The 16,333-nt window shown below is 38.7% G+C and overlaps 1 protein-coding gene across 2 annotated transcripts; it reads left to right on the top strand.

Moving 5' to 3' along the window:
• Window positions 1-1,425: 1,425 nt before the first annotated feature.
• Window positions 1,426-3,033, top strand: LOC131206654 (V-type proton ATPase subunit G-like). Of its 2 annotated transcripts, none has more exons than XM_058199312.1 (3): window positions 1,426-1,584; window positions 1,727-1,827; window positions 1,891-3,033. In XM_058199312.1, the coding sequence occupies exons 1-3, from the start codon at window positions 1,503-1,505 to the stop codon at window positions 2,068-2,070; spliced, it is 363 nt and encodes a 120-aa protein (XP_058055295.1). In that variant the 5' UTR covers window positions 1,426-1,502; the 3' UTR covers window positions 2,071-3,033. The 2 variants fall into 2 exon arrangements, with proteins under 2 accessions (XP_058055295.1, XP_058055296.1); XM_058199313.1 differs by having other exon boundaries at window positions 1,426-1,592; window positions 1,735-1,827.
• Window positions 3,034-16,333: the final 13,300 nt, after the last annotated feature.

The following is a 16,333-nucleotide window of genomic DNA, read 5'->3' as shown; positions in this document are numbered from 1 at the left end:
CTCGCACCTGTTTATCCGTCTGTGTTGAGTTGACAGCGGTAAAGAGGGCCCAACTGTTATACACAACAGCACCACCTAACAAAAACACAAGAGATTTATGTACACTAAGAGCTCAAAGTCAGTTGGCAATAATGTCGCAATGGAAATTAAGTTTGCTTTTATATACTTTTTTTCTGACCTCTACAAAAACCAGAAACATTATTTACTCGACTTAATCGATGTTTCAGGCTTAATTTTGAATGACTGAAGAAATGTTTTTATCCTCGTATTTCATACAATCTTTCGATTTGGTGAAATCAACTTTGTTACGGTGGCCGGCCTTTACTGGCTCCCCATTACTATAGATGCATGGTTAACTATAGGGCTCAACAAGTTTGTCTCAACGGTTACAGAAATCTTTGAAGGACTTGTCGCAAGTGCTGGGCATGATTACTCGGCGTTTGAAGCTGCTGGATAATAACAAATCGTAAGAGACTCTTCATATTTTTGGTATAGGGATAGGTCGCACCGAAAGATGACCATCAAAGTTGCAAAGGACGTCGTCGTTCTTTTTATGCGTTATCATTGTTCAGTGCAGTTCTTTGCATTAACACACAAATGAATGGAGAGTTTCAAACAAAACTTTTCTAAATAAATTTGACGTTCGAAAGTTTTTAAAAACCAAAAATGATTAAATCTTTACGTTGTAACGGAGCAGCCGATTTCGACCGTCGTCAACCAAAACCATTAGGCAAGCTCGGTCGAATTAGCTGTCAAGTTCGATCGGTGTTTTTAGTTTTGTTTTTTGTCTTTAAAAAATGATGCTCCGAAAAATGGCAAATGTATACAACGACCCCGTTAAGCGCTAGTTATTAAGGAACTTTTTAATTATGCCTTCGTATTGTCTATCGTCTACGTATCGTATCTTATTGTATTGTACAAAGATGTACAAAGCCCAACGAGTTTGAATAACCGAGGTTGCTATAACAATGGTGTATTTTGTTGTCAAATGACTTCAAAGCAAAGCAAGAATAACAAGAATAACAAAATCATACTGTCCGGCCAGACGAGGCGTAACGTAATGTTTTTGGCATTACAGATTAATGCCAAACTGCTGTGCCTTTGTCAAAACGTTTACGGGTCGGCCGAGGCGTAAACCCGAGCGTAAATACTTGTTGCATACGCTTTGCTTACAAACAGAGGATAATTTAAGTTCTTATTTGCTGGTATGGCAACAAAATCGAAAAAAATATTCAGAAATCAATTTATTTCTCTTCTATTTCTATTTTCTCGGACCAAAAACACGAACGTAAACACGTTTCACATTCTCACAAGCGCAAACGAAATGACGTTTTTGCGGTCCGATTTGCGGTTCGTCTGGCGCCCCAGATAGAATTTTGCTTAGGTTGACATTTGCTCAGAAGAAAGTTTTTCGGGTGACGTTTCCAAGCAGTTCTTTGCTCGGTCCAGAGAAAGAAGCTTTTAACAATCGGAAAACCAAATTGTCGCACAAACCCGCAGCAATGGCAAGCCAAACACAAGGCATTCAGCAACTTCTGGCAGCAGAAAAACGTGCCGCAGAAAAAGTGGGCGAAGCAAGAAAACGTAAGTCTGTAAGACAGTTTATAATGTCGCAAATTGGCTCGGAAAATCGATACAACTTTCTCGATCGTCTGAGCCTTCTACGGCCATGGGAGCATAGTAGACTAGAACTAACTCAAACCGACTGTGTTCTTTTGGCACACAGGAAAGCAGCGTCGCTTGAAGCAGGCTAAAGAAGAAGCCCAGGAAGAAATCGAACGCTATCGTCAGGAACGGGAAAGACAGTTCAAAGAGTTTGAAGCGAAGGTAGGACGGGGTAATAGACGTCTCAAAACAACTATTGAGTCTGGTTTGGTTTTTACTTCACAGCACATGGGAAGTCGTGAAGGTGTTGCTGCCAAGATTGATGCCGACACCGTTAGAAAGATCGAAGAAATGAATAGATCAATTTCTGTTAATAAGGCTGCCTTGTTGAGCGAAATTCTCACTCTAGTGTACGATATCAAACCGATGCTTCATAAGAACTTCCAGTATATGAAAGCCAAGTAAACAAAAGAAATGGGTTCGATCCAGTAACAATTGCTCGTTTTAACGATTAACTGTGCGTAATGTTACAGCAGTCATTTGAAGCCAGTGTGTTAACCCGAAAATGCAAGTAAGGGTAAATGAAAATCTAGTTGAAGTACAGCCGCAGTTTAACAAAACACTATTAGACATAGTTTCGAGGTTCAGCCGATGACGTGGAACTGTAAATAATTATGTAATTGATTAATTTTTCTCTCTACTTGCGATAAGTTATAGTTTGGTTGCACGATTGCCATCGTGTGCAATTTTCAAAGCTTCTCCTTCCCAATTGTTCGTTGTTTATGTTATTTTTGTCATGTTGAACTAAACTTAAAAAGACTAAACAACCCTGATGCAATTTTATTTTCGATAAAAGTATCAAGATATAGTGTTTGATGCATATTGGACTCATTTTTCACTTTAAGCTCGATCATATCGAAATTCGGTTTTGAAATTGATAATATGTTCGTTAATCTGCATATCTATTCTATTGCATTCTGTCAGTTCATTCGTTTGTGTTCTTTCGGTTACTAGTTCAAAATTTACAACACCAGACAATATTAGCTATCACTGAACTTTAACTCGAGACTTTAACAGATCATAACAATGTTGAGACATAACGCAGTATACCATTTGTTTGGAATAATACAAAACTAAAGCTTGGCGATCGCGATGGATGGTAGATAAATCTAAGAATGTGTTCACGAAGAAAAAAAATTCTACCGCACGTGTCTATAGAATTTGTTGAAGTTTATCTATTGCGGAAAGTTATGATTCGCTTTGTGTTTAGTGGCATCATTATCACTTTTGTTGAACGGCTATCGCAGTTAAATCTTAATCTAACACGAATCTCTAATCTTTGTATAGTGTTAGTGTTTGTCATTTTTTAATGACTAAAGGCGAACTTGATTTTTTGGAAATAAAAGCAAATGTTCATTACACCCCACAGTTACAATTTTGTCAAACAAGTTTGTATATAAATACAGCCAAGCCCCTTATCTAAGAAAAACAAAGTTGAATCATTTCTACGCTATAGGGCAGGTTTTGGGCAGGTAGTGTTCTGTAGCATGCAAACAATGGAACTACAACTATTCTCTACAAAAAAGAATGTTTAGCATACTCGTTGACCAGAGCCTTATTAAAAAACAATTTGCCACGAATACAGCACAACGCATCGTCACTCGTCACTATGCGCCGTGATCGATGGAGAAAGTGATCCTGTGAAAGTGACCTTGTCGATTGTGACATAAAATGCTACAAACAGCTATCTGTTTATTTTTTTTTCTAGAATATGTTGGCTCATTACATATTCATGGTACATGAATATGAATGTCTAGATGAATAACACTTTAAGGGTTTCTACTATATCATTCAGCTATCTGCAAAAGTTCTCTTTTTATTTTATCTCAGCAGCTTTGTTGGCGCGTAATTGTGACCGATACTAAAGTTATGCAAGACACAGTGTAGATGACAAATACAATCCGTTTACAAAGTGTTGATTCTATTAGTGAGCCTTAATGTTATGCCTCATAAATTTATTAATTTATTTGAGAACAAATGTTTAAAACTCCCAAAATAGCTGACAAGGTGCATTTGTTCGTTACTTGCCAGGAAGTTTGTGGTCGTAGAAGGCTAAGTATCTTCCGTCTGTTGTCATTCGTTTTACGCACCAGATGAACTGAAAACTGAAACGACTGCGGAGAAAAACGGTTACTTGTTTGTAATAGTGTTATTTGATTGTATGTTTAATTTTGTAATACTGTTTTTTTTCGGTAGGTTAAAAAGAACTTTTTTCAATCATGCTAGAAACTATCGAAGCCAACCAAGTCCTTGAAGAGAGATCAAACACACAGGGCCAAGAAAAACAAGCTTTTCTTGGAATCAAATTTACAGAAATTGTAAGTTATCGCCTTTCCCCTGCATTATTTCACCCAGTTGAGTTGTCATGTTCAAGACAATTTTCCCTGTTGGGCGTTTGTATCTTTTTCGGGGGCACTCGGTGTGAAGATTTGCTGTCTAATTTGTGCCGCCGTTCATATCCTGGGATTCTTACACTACCAAGAACCATTGCCTCACGAGATGTTGTTTTGTGGTTTGTATGGGAGCTACTTTCTGATGTCATGCTATTCTTTCTCGTTCCTGTATTGGAATTGCTGTTCGATCAACTACCTAGTAGAATCGGTGGTGTCTGCCATGGGATTCGTATTATTCGTGGTGTCTGCATTTGTTTCAATGTACCACGCAGAGAAGGACATCCATCTCCAATACCTGTCGGATGAAGAGGAATGGTCTCATCGATTCTTTGTCTATTGCCGATTACAGAGTCTTACAGCAACGTTCACGGCTCAAATTTTTCTTGTGCACTGCTGTTTGTCAATGGATATGGCAGATTATCTTAACAGCTGGTTCCGTACGCCAAGCAGTAGTTTCTCCGCATCTGAAAACCAACCGAACAATGGATATGCTAAAAAATTTAGAATTAATCCGTTTTGGATTTCGTCATGGAATGCAGCGCAAAATTGTTTGGTCAATGTTCGCAACAATATGGCCACAACGTAATACGTAATCATATATGGGAAACTTCCGAAATAAGTCACAAAGCAGTGTCAATAACAAATGCAGATTACCAACAATGTGTGCCTGCGATGTCTTATAATAATAGCTTGTTAATAATGAATAATGAAAACAAAAGAAAAACTATTTTATATGCAAAATGTACAACATGTTAAGAACCCTCGCTCAGATTCACTCTGGGACGACGGCCTAGTTTGAAATAGACTTGGTTGCTGAGTTGAAGACTTCTAAACCTGTTCCGTTCTACTATGAGGAGCCTTGGGTAACAAATGCGTTAGGGATAAGGACATGACCAAACATTTTCAGAAACATGCCAGGAATCTGACGAAGACTTTCAGAAATAATCTTGCTTTCGTATCGCAAAGAGGTGTTTATTTTTATGTTGACAGAGAGTGGGTAGTGGTTGATAGAACAGTCGCTAACGATCGTTGTTTTACCGCAGCTGGCCATGGATTCGATCCCTGAAAGGGGGTTGGCGAAGGAAAAGCTGGGGCGTTGTGTTTAAAAACACAACGTTATAGAAAGCAACAGAGAAAAACATGTAACATTAAACCCTGAACCACGAAACATTACGCAAACCGCCAGCCCGTTACCAAATATGTCATCAACGAGGCACGAGGCTGGTCTTTTCTGCAGAACTTTTCTGCTTGTAAGCATTATTCAGCACTGTAATACCGCTACAACTGGAGGCTCATGCGGGTACGCAGTGATCACACAAGCACTAAAGGCATCAATCGTCATCAAACTATTGTAGTAAAAAAACAGGAAATTTTTTATCATTTATTTTGTTTTAAAATGCACAATTTCGTTAGCCAGCGACGAACGTACAATCGCCTGGTTTACAATCTCATTACTACATTATATTTACTACACTATTTTTACTATTACCAGTTCTGTTTCCGTCTCGCATTGGCTCATCTGTTGGTCCGCGTGTAGATGTTTTCCGTGACTTACGTGTACACTGCACGCGAAGCAGAAGCTTAACTGGCACTTCGAGGATATAATCAAGCGTGCATATATAATGTTAGGGTTTGTTATTCGTATAAGTTCAGAGTTCCGTGACGTTATTTGTCTTAATGCTATGTATTGTTCTCTTGTTCGTCCGATCCTCGAGTATGCTTGTGTTGTATGGCATCAACAGTAATGTTGGATTGATCGAATTGAGACTATACAAGGCAAGTTCACCAGCATAGCCGTTCTTAGACTTGGTTGGCAGCACGCAGCTGATCGACTATCTAATTATAAAACGCGCTGCCTTCTACTTGGGCTACGATCACTCGAATATCGTAGACGGTCAGCACAGGCTCCGTTCGTATTTAAGATTTTGACTTCACGGGACTCGCCAACACTCCTGTCTCGTCTAATTTTTTGTGCTTCTGTCCGATGTTTGAGACCTAACCTTGAAATCGGAATTGATGCGCGGTCATCCCTCACCAGGCATAATGACCCATTGCTTTCTCTATGTCGTACGTATATCAATTAATCGTCGCTTCTTGACTTTAGTATGTCCCTCGATCAGTGTCGCGATGTTTTTGATTTCATGTCTTCATGGAAAATGTTTCGTCCTTGTTACTGTCGCCTGTGGTTTCAGTTAAATATCGGTTACCAGCTAATAAATTACAATCTATCCTCGGTTAAGTGAGGGCCCAGATGTCCCATCCGAGAAGCAGCCATACTATGGCAATCAACGATGGTTTTGAATCCGACGAAATGGATGAGTTTGATGGTGGTGTCAGAAGCGGGTTTCGCTCCGTCGTACACTCAGCTCGTTGATTTCGCTCTTCGGCTTCGGCTTACAAATTAATTTAACGCTAGTTTTCACGCCTCATGTAGCCCCCCAGTAAAAGTCGAAAACGAGACACTGTAAACAGATGGCTCCAGCTGTCAATTTGGTCTTCCTCATTATGATTTTTAGCAACACTGCTCGTTTTGACATTCATTCATCTTTGAAGAGGTTGTACCTGTCGACTGTTGTGCCTGAAAATAACGTTTTGCGAACATCGTTGCTTTTCTGCTACGTACTTTAGAAACTGCCACAGAATCGCATCAAATGATCAAACTACGGTGACCATGGTCTTGTAAGTTCTCCGACCTTTGAGTGGTTCGAAAAGTTTAAACATGGTAATTTTGACTTACCAAAGAGCTTGGGAGGCCTCTAAAAATTTGAGAAGGCTGAATTACCAGAACTTTTTGACAAAAATGACACGCAAACGCTACATCAACTCACGGATCATCTAAATGTGTTTCAATACGCCATATCCCTACGTTTGAAGGCTCTGTAAAATCCAGAAGATTGGAAAATGGGTGCCACATGAACTGAACGAAAGACAGCAGAAAAGCTTAAAAACCACTTTTTCAATTCTGCTAGACACGTATAAAAGGATGCTATTTTCCATCAGAACGTGATTGGATGGATGAGACTCATTTTGAGAATTAGGCAAAGAAAATCATGGGTCAGTCCGGGAAAACCGTCAACCTCGACTGCAAAATCACATCGATTCAGCAAAAGACAATGCTTCCTGGCTGGACCAGAAAGGTATGGTGTGTCACAGGTACAATCAAAGCACTTGGTTGGTTTGGTTTCACCCAGCCCCACCCGGCGTATTCAGTAGACTTGGTCTCCTCCGATTATCATTTATTTTTATTCAGTACTTCGCTTGCTAAGTCGAAGTCGAAAATTTGATGATTAATTGGTTAGCTTCAAAAGATGAAGAATTCTTTTAGCGTGGCATCCAAGAATTAGCAGAGAGGTGGGAGAAGTGCAGGTCTAACGATGGCACCTACTGTGAATAAAATAGAGTTTTTTTTCATTTCAATGGAATAAACATGTGATATCTTTGAGAAAAGTCTAGCCTAGAAATAGCCCCTTGTCCGTAGTGTAGGTCAGTCATTTAGTCCGACCGGATGTCTGACTATCTTGACTCTTTCCTTTTTTGCTTCGATCCAAAGTGTCGTTCCAAGTGGGCCGTATGCATGCTGTTTTGTTCTTAAAATACTATTTTTTATTTATTACTTATCATTATTAGAACGGACAGAATCGTATCAACCACCATCTTGAACTTTTGCACTGCAGTTGAACGCACTCTCTGAATTCGAAATAACGTATGCCTCATTGGCACCGCTGAATCGGGACTTATCGCGACAGCGCAAACGGATGATCTTTGGACGAGCCACAGCGTCCGGTCCTTCTCCTTCACAAATCCATGACCCTCAAAATGATATTTTATCTTATTCTTAGGTCAATGCCCAAAAATGGCGCAGTAGTGATAGTATCAGCAACAATTGTACCGCAATGTTCTGATCAGCACAAGAAACATCTAGTGGGTTGTTGTTACTGTGCAATCTTACCGGAAAACTGAAAAAACCGGTAAATCTTACCGGATCACACAAAAAATGGTAAACAAATAAGAATGTTCTGCACGGACTTCTAGTATTTGGCTTTTTTACTAACTATAACACGTGTTCACTTTTCAAGTGCAAATTTTTATTATGGTCTGTTCTTGTCCCTGTCCCTTTCGGCAATAAGTGTGCATAAAATGTTTATACTTTTTACATGAGTAACAACGCAGTTCTCTTTAACTAAAGAACTTCCTGCTATCATGAGCTTCACCTTGTTCCATTGTAATCTTGTAGTGTACCTTCATCAACACGACAAATTCCACAATAAGCAAATATTTTTCTGGTTTAAGGTTTCAGTGCCATTACCTTTAAAACCGATGAAAATGAAGAAAAACATCTCTTACGAAATGGCGGGCAACGAACTTCCCAGCCATATGACGGTGAGTGATCTGAGTTACTAAAAAACTGGGAACTCCAGAATGCTGAGAATCGTCGTCAAGAACGCGTGCGCTAAATCTTGCTCAGGGGAAATTTCGGTGATTCGATGCGATTTTCTGAGCGGTGAAAATATGTGTGTACAAATGTCGAGTAACATGTTTTATCTTGTGAAGACCTTAACTAAATCTGAAACCGGGGTTTACGCGCATTCCAGTCTTCGCCACCTTTTGGAATTTTTTTCATAGCTTTGTAACACTTTTGTAGTAAATGTTGAAATCCTCACAGTTATTGGGCAATATTACTCACTTCAAATTCCAGCATCGTGTGCATAGAGCGCTTGATCTTGGTAATAAACATAATGGTATATTTACTCATTAAACTAGGCTTACTAGAAAACTTTAACTCGTACTTGTGGCTGATGTATTGAATACACTCTAAAGAATCGAAAGAGCATTGAGTGACTGTAGAACTCTTACTCAAACCAAATGAGTGTGTGTGTGTGGGTGGCTGATGCTTCATCTGATCAAACACAGGATTCTCTTCGTCCTGGACTCGGGAACTCTTCGTTGTAGCGGTCGTGTCTACCCAGAACCTAGAGCTTAGCTGTGGTTCATGCGTTCAGCTGAAATTGTTTTGACTTCAGAGAAAGAACCGTGGAACAAGGATACGGGTGTCATCGGATCAGGATCGTCATCGGTCGTCGTTGTTGTCGTCGTCGTATTTAGTTGTTCATCATAAGTTTGTTGATTGTTCTCCGGTCTTGTGTGAATAGTACTACTATCGATGTTAATAAGCTATTGAAAAAGAAGATATATTCAGCGGCAAATAGTTATCCACTATGCTTCAATCAGATGTACTGCATTTTGGAACTCAAAGAAATACCGTAAGATTAAACGAGTACCGAAGCGCTTCTCTATCAGGTGCGATATCTGTACTATTTCGAAAAATGTAACTCCATAACTTTGGAGTTTGAAGCTAAGTGGTGAACAGAGGTATTATGTAAAACATACACTTACAGTAAAGTGGCAACGAACGTAACAAGAAAGTAACATCAAAAGTGCCCAATGGAAACAAAGAGTAAATGACGAAAAGTGATTATTTTAACACGAAAAAGCTGTACTAACTAAGGGAAATTGATAAAAAAAAAATTGTGAATAAATGAGCTCTGAGTCAAAGTAAAAACGTTTACAGGGATCTACAGTTTACGGAAACAGTTTGTTAACAGTGTCTAGTGCGTGTCTGTAATTCACAACCGGCTCTAGAGATTTACGATTGATTGTGTTCTAAGACGCTAGTAATCCAAAGTATTGTAACCCAAAACCATCCATAAGGATCTATACGGAGTGTTCCAACATGCTGCAATTAAGGCCTCTTGGTGCGTTACATACCAAATTCCATTCGGCTTAATATACCGTTATTCAAAAGGAACAAGACGAGTTGGCCCACCCCAAACGTTACCCTCAGCAATAAAAATCATAAGGTGTTTGATATGAAACATGTATATTGAAAGCATTTCTGAATTGTGATAAAATACATTCCGATTGTGTGCAGTGATCTGGTTTTGGTTTAATTAAGTGATGATATGTGGTGGGACTTCCGGCAATAGATGGCAATTATAAAAGAGTGTGCCAATCTATCTACACTACTAATTTAACTCGAAGGAACAATGTTTCCCTAAGTTACACGGAGTGTTGCAAAGTACGTGTATGTTTGAGAGTATGAGCGACAGCGAGTACAAATAAAGCATTCTTAGCGTGAAAGAGAGAGGTTATTAAATGTGGAGCATGCATAGTCGTCAACATGCAACAATCAGTCAGTCACTCACTAAGCTACTGGCAGCATAAATAAAAGCAGTAGTCTTAGCAGGACAAGTGAAAATATATTGACTGCTTTCCTTCTCGCCGCTGCATACTTTGACTATCAATCGGGCGCTGGTCGATATTGGTGTGCATTACGTTACAACACGTCGGTTAACTGTGAACGCTGTTTAGTTTGCCATATTGGTTTGAATCGAAGTGGTGAGGATAGTGAGGCGTCGGTGTTAGTGTCGTATGTAAGTGTATCCTGTGAAGTGAAGCGTTAGGAAGTGAGTTAGCCTAAATTTAAGTGACTTATGCTTCAAACAAACACTGGTCGCTACTAAATCATAGAATAAAAGTTGACACTTGCACATGTAATAATTGATTACATTGATTGGTGACAGAAACAACGTAAAAAGCCACAACATGTTGCATAAAAACCTGCAGTAGCATTCCCGTAAAATTCCCGTACAAAGATAACAAACAAGCATCTAATAAAAAGTGCCTGTTCATTTCTGTTTTGTGACTCGCCCAATCTATTATGCGTGCCATATCAATTAAGCGAATCCAAATCAACAGTTACCTATCGCAATTCGATGAATCGTCGAAAAAATAATGACATAGTAGAGTGTGTGCCATAACAAAATCCGAATCTGTGGAGGATCGTACTTTGTCTATCACAGTTCTGTAAATTGTTCTGTCATTGTAATAATACATACCAAATTTGCAAATTACTACGGAACGGTAACAAAGTGTTAGACCATTGACTTATACTTCGTTTGAGCGAAATTGTGTGCATGCAGCGATAAAGTAACGAAAATCCAAACAAAGTGTAAAGTGTATAGTAAAGTAAAGAGACGGCTTTCTTCCATACAGTTACTGTAAATCTAACATTAACTGTTGGCAAGTGACAACTGATGCTGTAGATGTATAACTACAGCAAATATTATACATACTTAAAGCAGTGGGCAGTTTTGGGGCAATGGCTTAAATTGGGATAATATGCGATCCATAAACGAAACGATAACATTCGTCAGGCAATCAAAAATCTTCGATTCAACGTCATTGTTGATATATCTGTTTCCAAACCTGTCGCGACATTCTTCACATATTTGGAAATCGAGCTTACAAAACAAGAATTAACGGAGAAAACCATCGTTGGTAGAATCTGAGATATACAACCACCGTTCGCCACCGCCACAGAAATGGAGTTATTCGAAATCCGGAAAGTATCAACTATCTGATGCAATCTGGCAAAATGCTACTAATAGTTTTGCAATAATAATATCAATATTTGCTGCCATCATCAGTGTCATATACAAAAAGGCTTCTTCAATGAATTTCGCATATCGTATCGTACAACTAGTACCAGTGATTGAAAAGGAAAGAGAGTGCTGCTGTATCCGCCAGTAGGGAAGTGTGCTGATTGTTTTTTGGCGGCATTGAGTTTTGTTTAAGTGTATCCTGTGTAAAACGTTAGTTGTATAGTGACCGTGAGTGGTTAAGGCATGCTTCTTGATGATCAAATATCTGCCGGGAACTATTGCACCAGATTCTTTCGAGTTCCGTTTGGCGATCCTGTGTGTTTCATTTTAAAGTGTTTGTATTTAATTGTATATGTGGTTGAATGTGTGCATAGAAGTGGGTACATTTATACGCATTATCTCTGTTGCAATCGCTGAGTTTTTCATAACCGATATTCCATTGTTCGCGAGAGAAAAATATAAAGTGTGAAATCATAGCACCGTGAAGTTATATTACTAAGTGTGGTGCAAAATATTGGAAAAATTTAATGAAGATAATAAAAGTCAACGTTTTCCATTCACGAAATGCCAACAGAGCAAGAAATAAAAGCAATTGATGGAAAGTAAAGTGATACCGATCAGGATAAATTGTGACTAGGTAAATCCTGCTGGGATCCTGCTGTTGGGAGATCAAAATTATAGTACGCTGCTATTTATTGAGAAGAGAGTTTGTTGCTAAAAAAAGTCAGAAGCAGAGAATCGTGGATCGTATGGTGCTGTGAATATCATGAGTAGAGAATTTCGAGGAAGAGTTCTCCCCAAACGTGCACTTCATTAGTTAAAACAACGCAGGCATAAGCTGAATTACAGGAATTACTCGTTTGAACCGAAATCGTCTTGTTTCGTATTTAAAGTGTGTCATTTCAAAATAACACATATGTTAGGTGAGTAAACAGTGAAATTGCAAATCATCAATTGATATTAACGTTGAAGGTAGTAAGAAATCCAAGGAAATCATCAACAGTCGTTTCAGGACTGTGTCTATCAGTCACCATAGAGAATAAGTATTTCACTTTTTGTCCCAATTCTGATTGCGAAAGATTTAGAAGGTATTCTTTGTTGTGGTCTCCGTTTTGTCTCGATATATCGCACTTTAAATTATTGATAAATATAAAACCTACCGCGCTTGGGATTTATTTCAATGCTCTTGGTGGTTTCTCTTGGGTTGCTTTTACAGAGAAAAAAATCATCGCATGGATGTTGCGGACTGGTGTTATGGAGAGGAAGTGCGGGATGTTTCAGAGTGCTAAATTGTACGTACGTACATGGTTTCTGCGATGCGAATGAGATGGATAGTCATGTTCATTCTCTCTAGTGGTACGTCTTTTGGGTAATGCTTTCCATGACGGGTTCGTGAACTAGCGCGCACTCCGCTCTTCTTCTGTTGGACGACATCGTTTGAGAACATACGTGAAGGGAAAATGAGAGAAAACCCTTCTGTCTGATGTTTCCACCTCCTGCACTAAGCTAACATATATACACTCATAGCTACCCAAACAGCACCCCCTCTAAGAAGGTACCTAATATCAACATTCCATAACGAAATACAAAATGCTGGAAGCATTTGTACGTATATACGCGGTCATTAATACATGCTTTCTCTCTCTACCTTCTTTCTGCCCCTTCCTTCCATTCCTCTCTGCAATGGCCTTTGAAACTTACACAGAGTTTTTTGTGTATGCTGGTTTTCACCTAATGCTCCTCACTCCTCGTTTTCGCTTTTCGTTTGTGTGCTGTTATTTCGCAAAGTCCTGCACTTCGCAACCGTTATTGGTGGAATGCTGCGTGGCATGTCCTGGCCTACACTTCAAAACTTGACAATTCCTGATTTGCTCTAGGCTTTTGATTCTTTCAACGAGAGACTTTCTGTTTTAAGTTAGGGTCTTAGATAAACCGTAAGTAACCGTGGTTAGAACGTACCTGGACATCAAGTGTGTAGCGTAGTGGTCCAGTAGTACGTTCCGGTTTGCTCAGTATCTGAAATTTGTTCGGGTCAATGTATGTATATACATAAATATATGTATGGATATTTGTATATATACATGAAAGTTTTTGGGATAAGGTGTTGCTGAATGAGCCGAAAGAATTAATCTTCTTGGCACTTGAACCTTGGTTGCTCAAGGCTGTATAGAAGCCGCTAGCTTCAGTTGCGCAATGAGCCATGCTAACACCTCCCACAGGAACTGAGTTCATACATAACCAAACGTACGTGCCTGACAATAGTTTGCATACCAATGAACAGGCGATCTGACACTAACAGCTGCAACAGTTGCATTGTTGGCAATAGCAACAGAGTGAGTGCAACTGGTCCGTGCTACTCAAGGATCCGGTCCCATCAGGGGCTTCAGTTGAGAGCTCTCGACGGTAGAAGGAATCGAAAGAGAAAGCAAGCATTTAGAAACGTTACAGTACAGAGTTTCGTCACTTGCATGCTACGATTAACTCATAAAGTCACGTTAGTAGAAATAACAAAAAGGAGGATGCTACATCGAAATTATAAAGTTAATATACTAAGAAAAGTAATGTTTTTCGAAGATAATGACACCTTAAATATACTTTGATGAAGAAGGACTTTAACTTAACGATTACTGAGAGATAGTGTCGCTTTTCGTACATAACTTCAATACTAGTATCATAACAATAGACACATACATCTTTTACGAAGAACATACAACTATTTCTGTTGTCAGGTTATAATATTTTCGAACACTTTTTTAAATCTAATTAATTATGCAGCACGTATTATTGATGTATTTGTTCTTAAGTGATAAGTGTAATTAATTGTTATAACAGAGATGTATACAATTAAGGCATTGATAAAGTTAACTTGATTCGAAAGAAAGAAAGTTTCGAAATCTAACAATTGTATTGATTATTGCATCTGTGTTCATGTGTTCAACAAAAGGGAACAAATAACCGATTAACGAAGATAAATAGATAGATTAAGATGAATTTAACTTTGTATGAAAGCGATATGGGCATAGGAACAAACAGCAGATGAAAACTGAATAAAATATTTTGATTTTACTTCTTTAAGCTATGAAGATTTCTTTCTGTTTTGAGCATTATGAAGATATATTCAGCGAAGATAGCTCCGCACGAAAACGTGGTTTTGCGAAGGAATGGAAATACATTCATTTATAGAAATTTTAAACAGATTTCGGATTTACTACGTCCATTGAAAGTGCAAAATAAGCAAATAATTTTATATCCTATTGTGTTCTTCATAAATTTGTGCACAATCAATATCGTATACATATGTGGAAATGAGACTTCTTTCTTCTAAAATGCGGACTGCGATGTTGTATCTTCGTCTCTGTTCGCCGACTCAATAGGTAGCTATGAATATCGATTTTGTTTGTGCTATGTGTTGAAGCGGAGAATAAATTTCTTGAATGGAAGAAACCCGTATCTGAATGGAGGTCAGAAAGATTTTTTTTTTAAGATTTCTTAAGAAGAAAGCCTGAAGTCAAAGAAAAGCTTATGACTTGTTCTTCTAACACACCTATCATTCACAGAGAAAGGATGGCTGTGTGTTGTTGTACAAATCAGGAACAGAGCATAAAAATTAAAATTTCCATACAACTGATTCAACACTGTCATCAAATCGAATATCTGCATCGGTTGAAAAAAAATCTACTCAATAGACGTTAAACATGAATTATTATGACCCAGTAAACCAATTATGAAACCAGGTTGTTAAACCTTTTATTATTTTAAATAATCGTTTCATTGCGTTGAATAGTTTGATCATTTACATGTTTCACAAGGAATTGTCATTGATTCTAGTACAAACACCCACACTTTTAGTGGTATTTTGACCGTTTGTAAGACGAGCGGTTGTTGAAGTCTGTGTTGATTGTTGATTTGTTGTTGATTGATTGTTGCGGTTGTTGAAGTCTGCTGTCTGGATGAAGTCTCATACCATAAAGCCTTATGATATGAACTTGTGCTTAAGTCTCTTACGGAAATTACTTCGTTTCTGGTACTTAGAAGTGCATTGTACTTCTGTGCGACTTAGAAATTAAACATGATAAAGTAAAGTCTGACTAAGCTTTGAAACGTCACCGCTGCAGCTGCACCATTTTATCTGCTATTTTCGAACACAACACTAGACCAACGTACTCGTACTCTGCATGCTGGCGATTAACTTCACAAATAATGTTGCAAATTTTGATAAATATTATAGTTTAACGCATTTGGACAACTCCTTAAAGTTGATGAATATTTTTTGAGTTCTTTTGAATGCTTCAATGAAGCTTTACAGCAAAGGCGCATGAACTATACACATTAACTTCAGACTAAATGCGGCAAAAAGAAGAAGAAACCGGATACATATGAATGACAACCGAATCAATTTTCGAAATCCGCAGAGCTCACTTAAATTTCCGAGTGCGAAGGTGTGCAATTATTTAGTATATCTTAAAGCGGTAGCTAGCAGCTGATGTTTTAAATATTGTGAATTCGAGTATGGTAGATGCGATTCAGCGAGTTTTGGTATAGAAAGAGCGCATCGTCGAGAGATCGCGAAGAGCAATGGTCACGAGAGGCTTTGTCCTAATCTCGCAAGAACTATCTCGCCGGAGTGAGTATAATGAAATACTCACGCCAGCTCGAACCAAAAATCTGGGGCTCAGGAACATGAAGTTTATGGGAGAAGGTGATGCTCGCGTCGCCTCCACACCAGCAACTCGTCACGTTGTTCCGGTCGCTGATCACCGCTTCGTGACGTTTATGACAGTATTGACTTCGCGGCTTTTATAGGTGAGATCATTGGAAGCAAGCATTTCGTAT

This window comes from Anopheles bellator, chromosome 1, assembly GCF_943735745.2.
Source record: "Anopheles bellator chromosome 1, idAnoBellAS_SP24_06.2, whole genome shotgun sequence".
NCBI classification, from domain to species: Eukaryota; Metazoa; Arthropoda; class Insecta; order Diptera; family Culicidae; genus Anopheles; species Anopheles bellator.
Note: the sequence above shows the minus strand (reverse complement) of the source record. Positions and strands in the feature narration are given on the sequence as shown.

What these genes read in the sequence shown, in the direction of transcription:
- LOC131206654 (XM_058199312.1), top strand. Translation starts at nt 1,503, where the DNA reads ATGGCAAGCCAAACACAAGGCATTCAGCAACTTCTGGCAGCAGAAAAA. An exon ending in AGTGGGCGAAGCAAGAAAAC is followed by an intron (nt 1,585 to 1,726) that starts GTAAGTCTGTAA and finishes TTTGGCACACAG; the next exon opens with GAAAGCAGCGTCGCTTGAAG. An exon ending in TCAAAGAGTTTGAAGCGAAG is followed by an intron (nt 1,828 to 1,890) that starts GTAGGACGGGGT and finishes TTTACTTCACAG; the next exon opens with CACATGGGAAGTCGTGAAGG.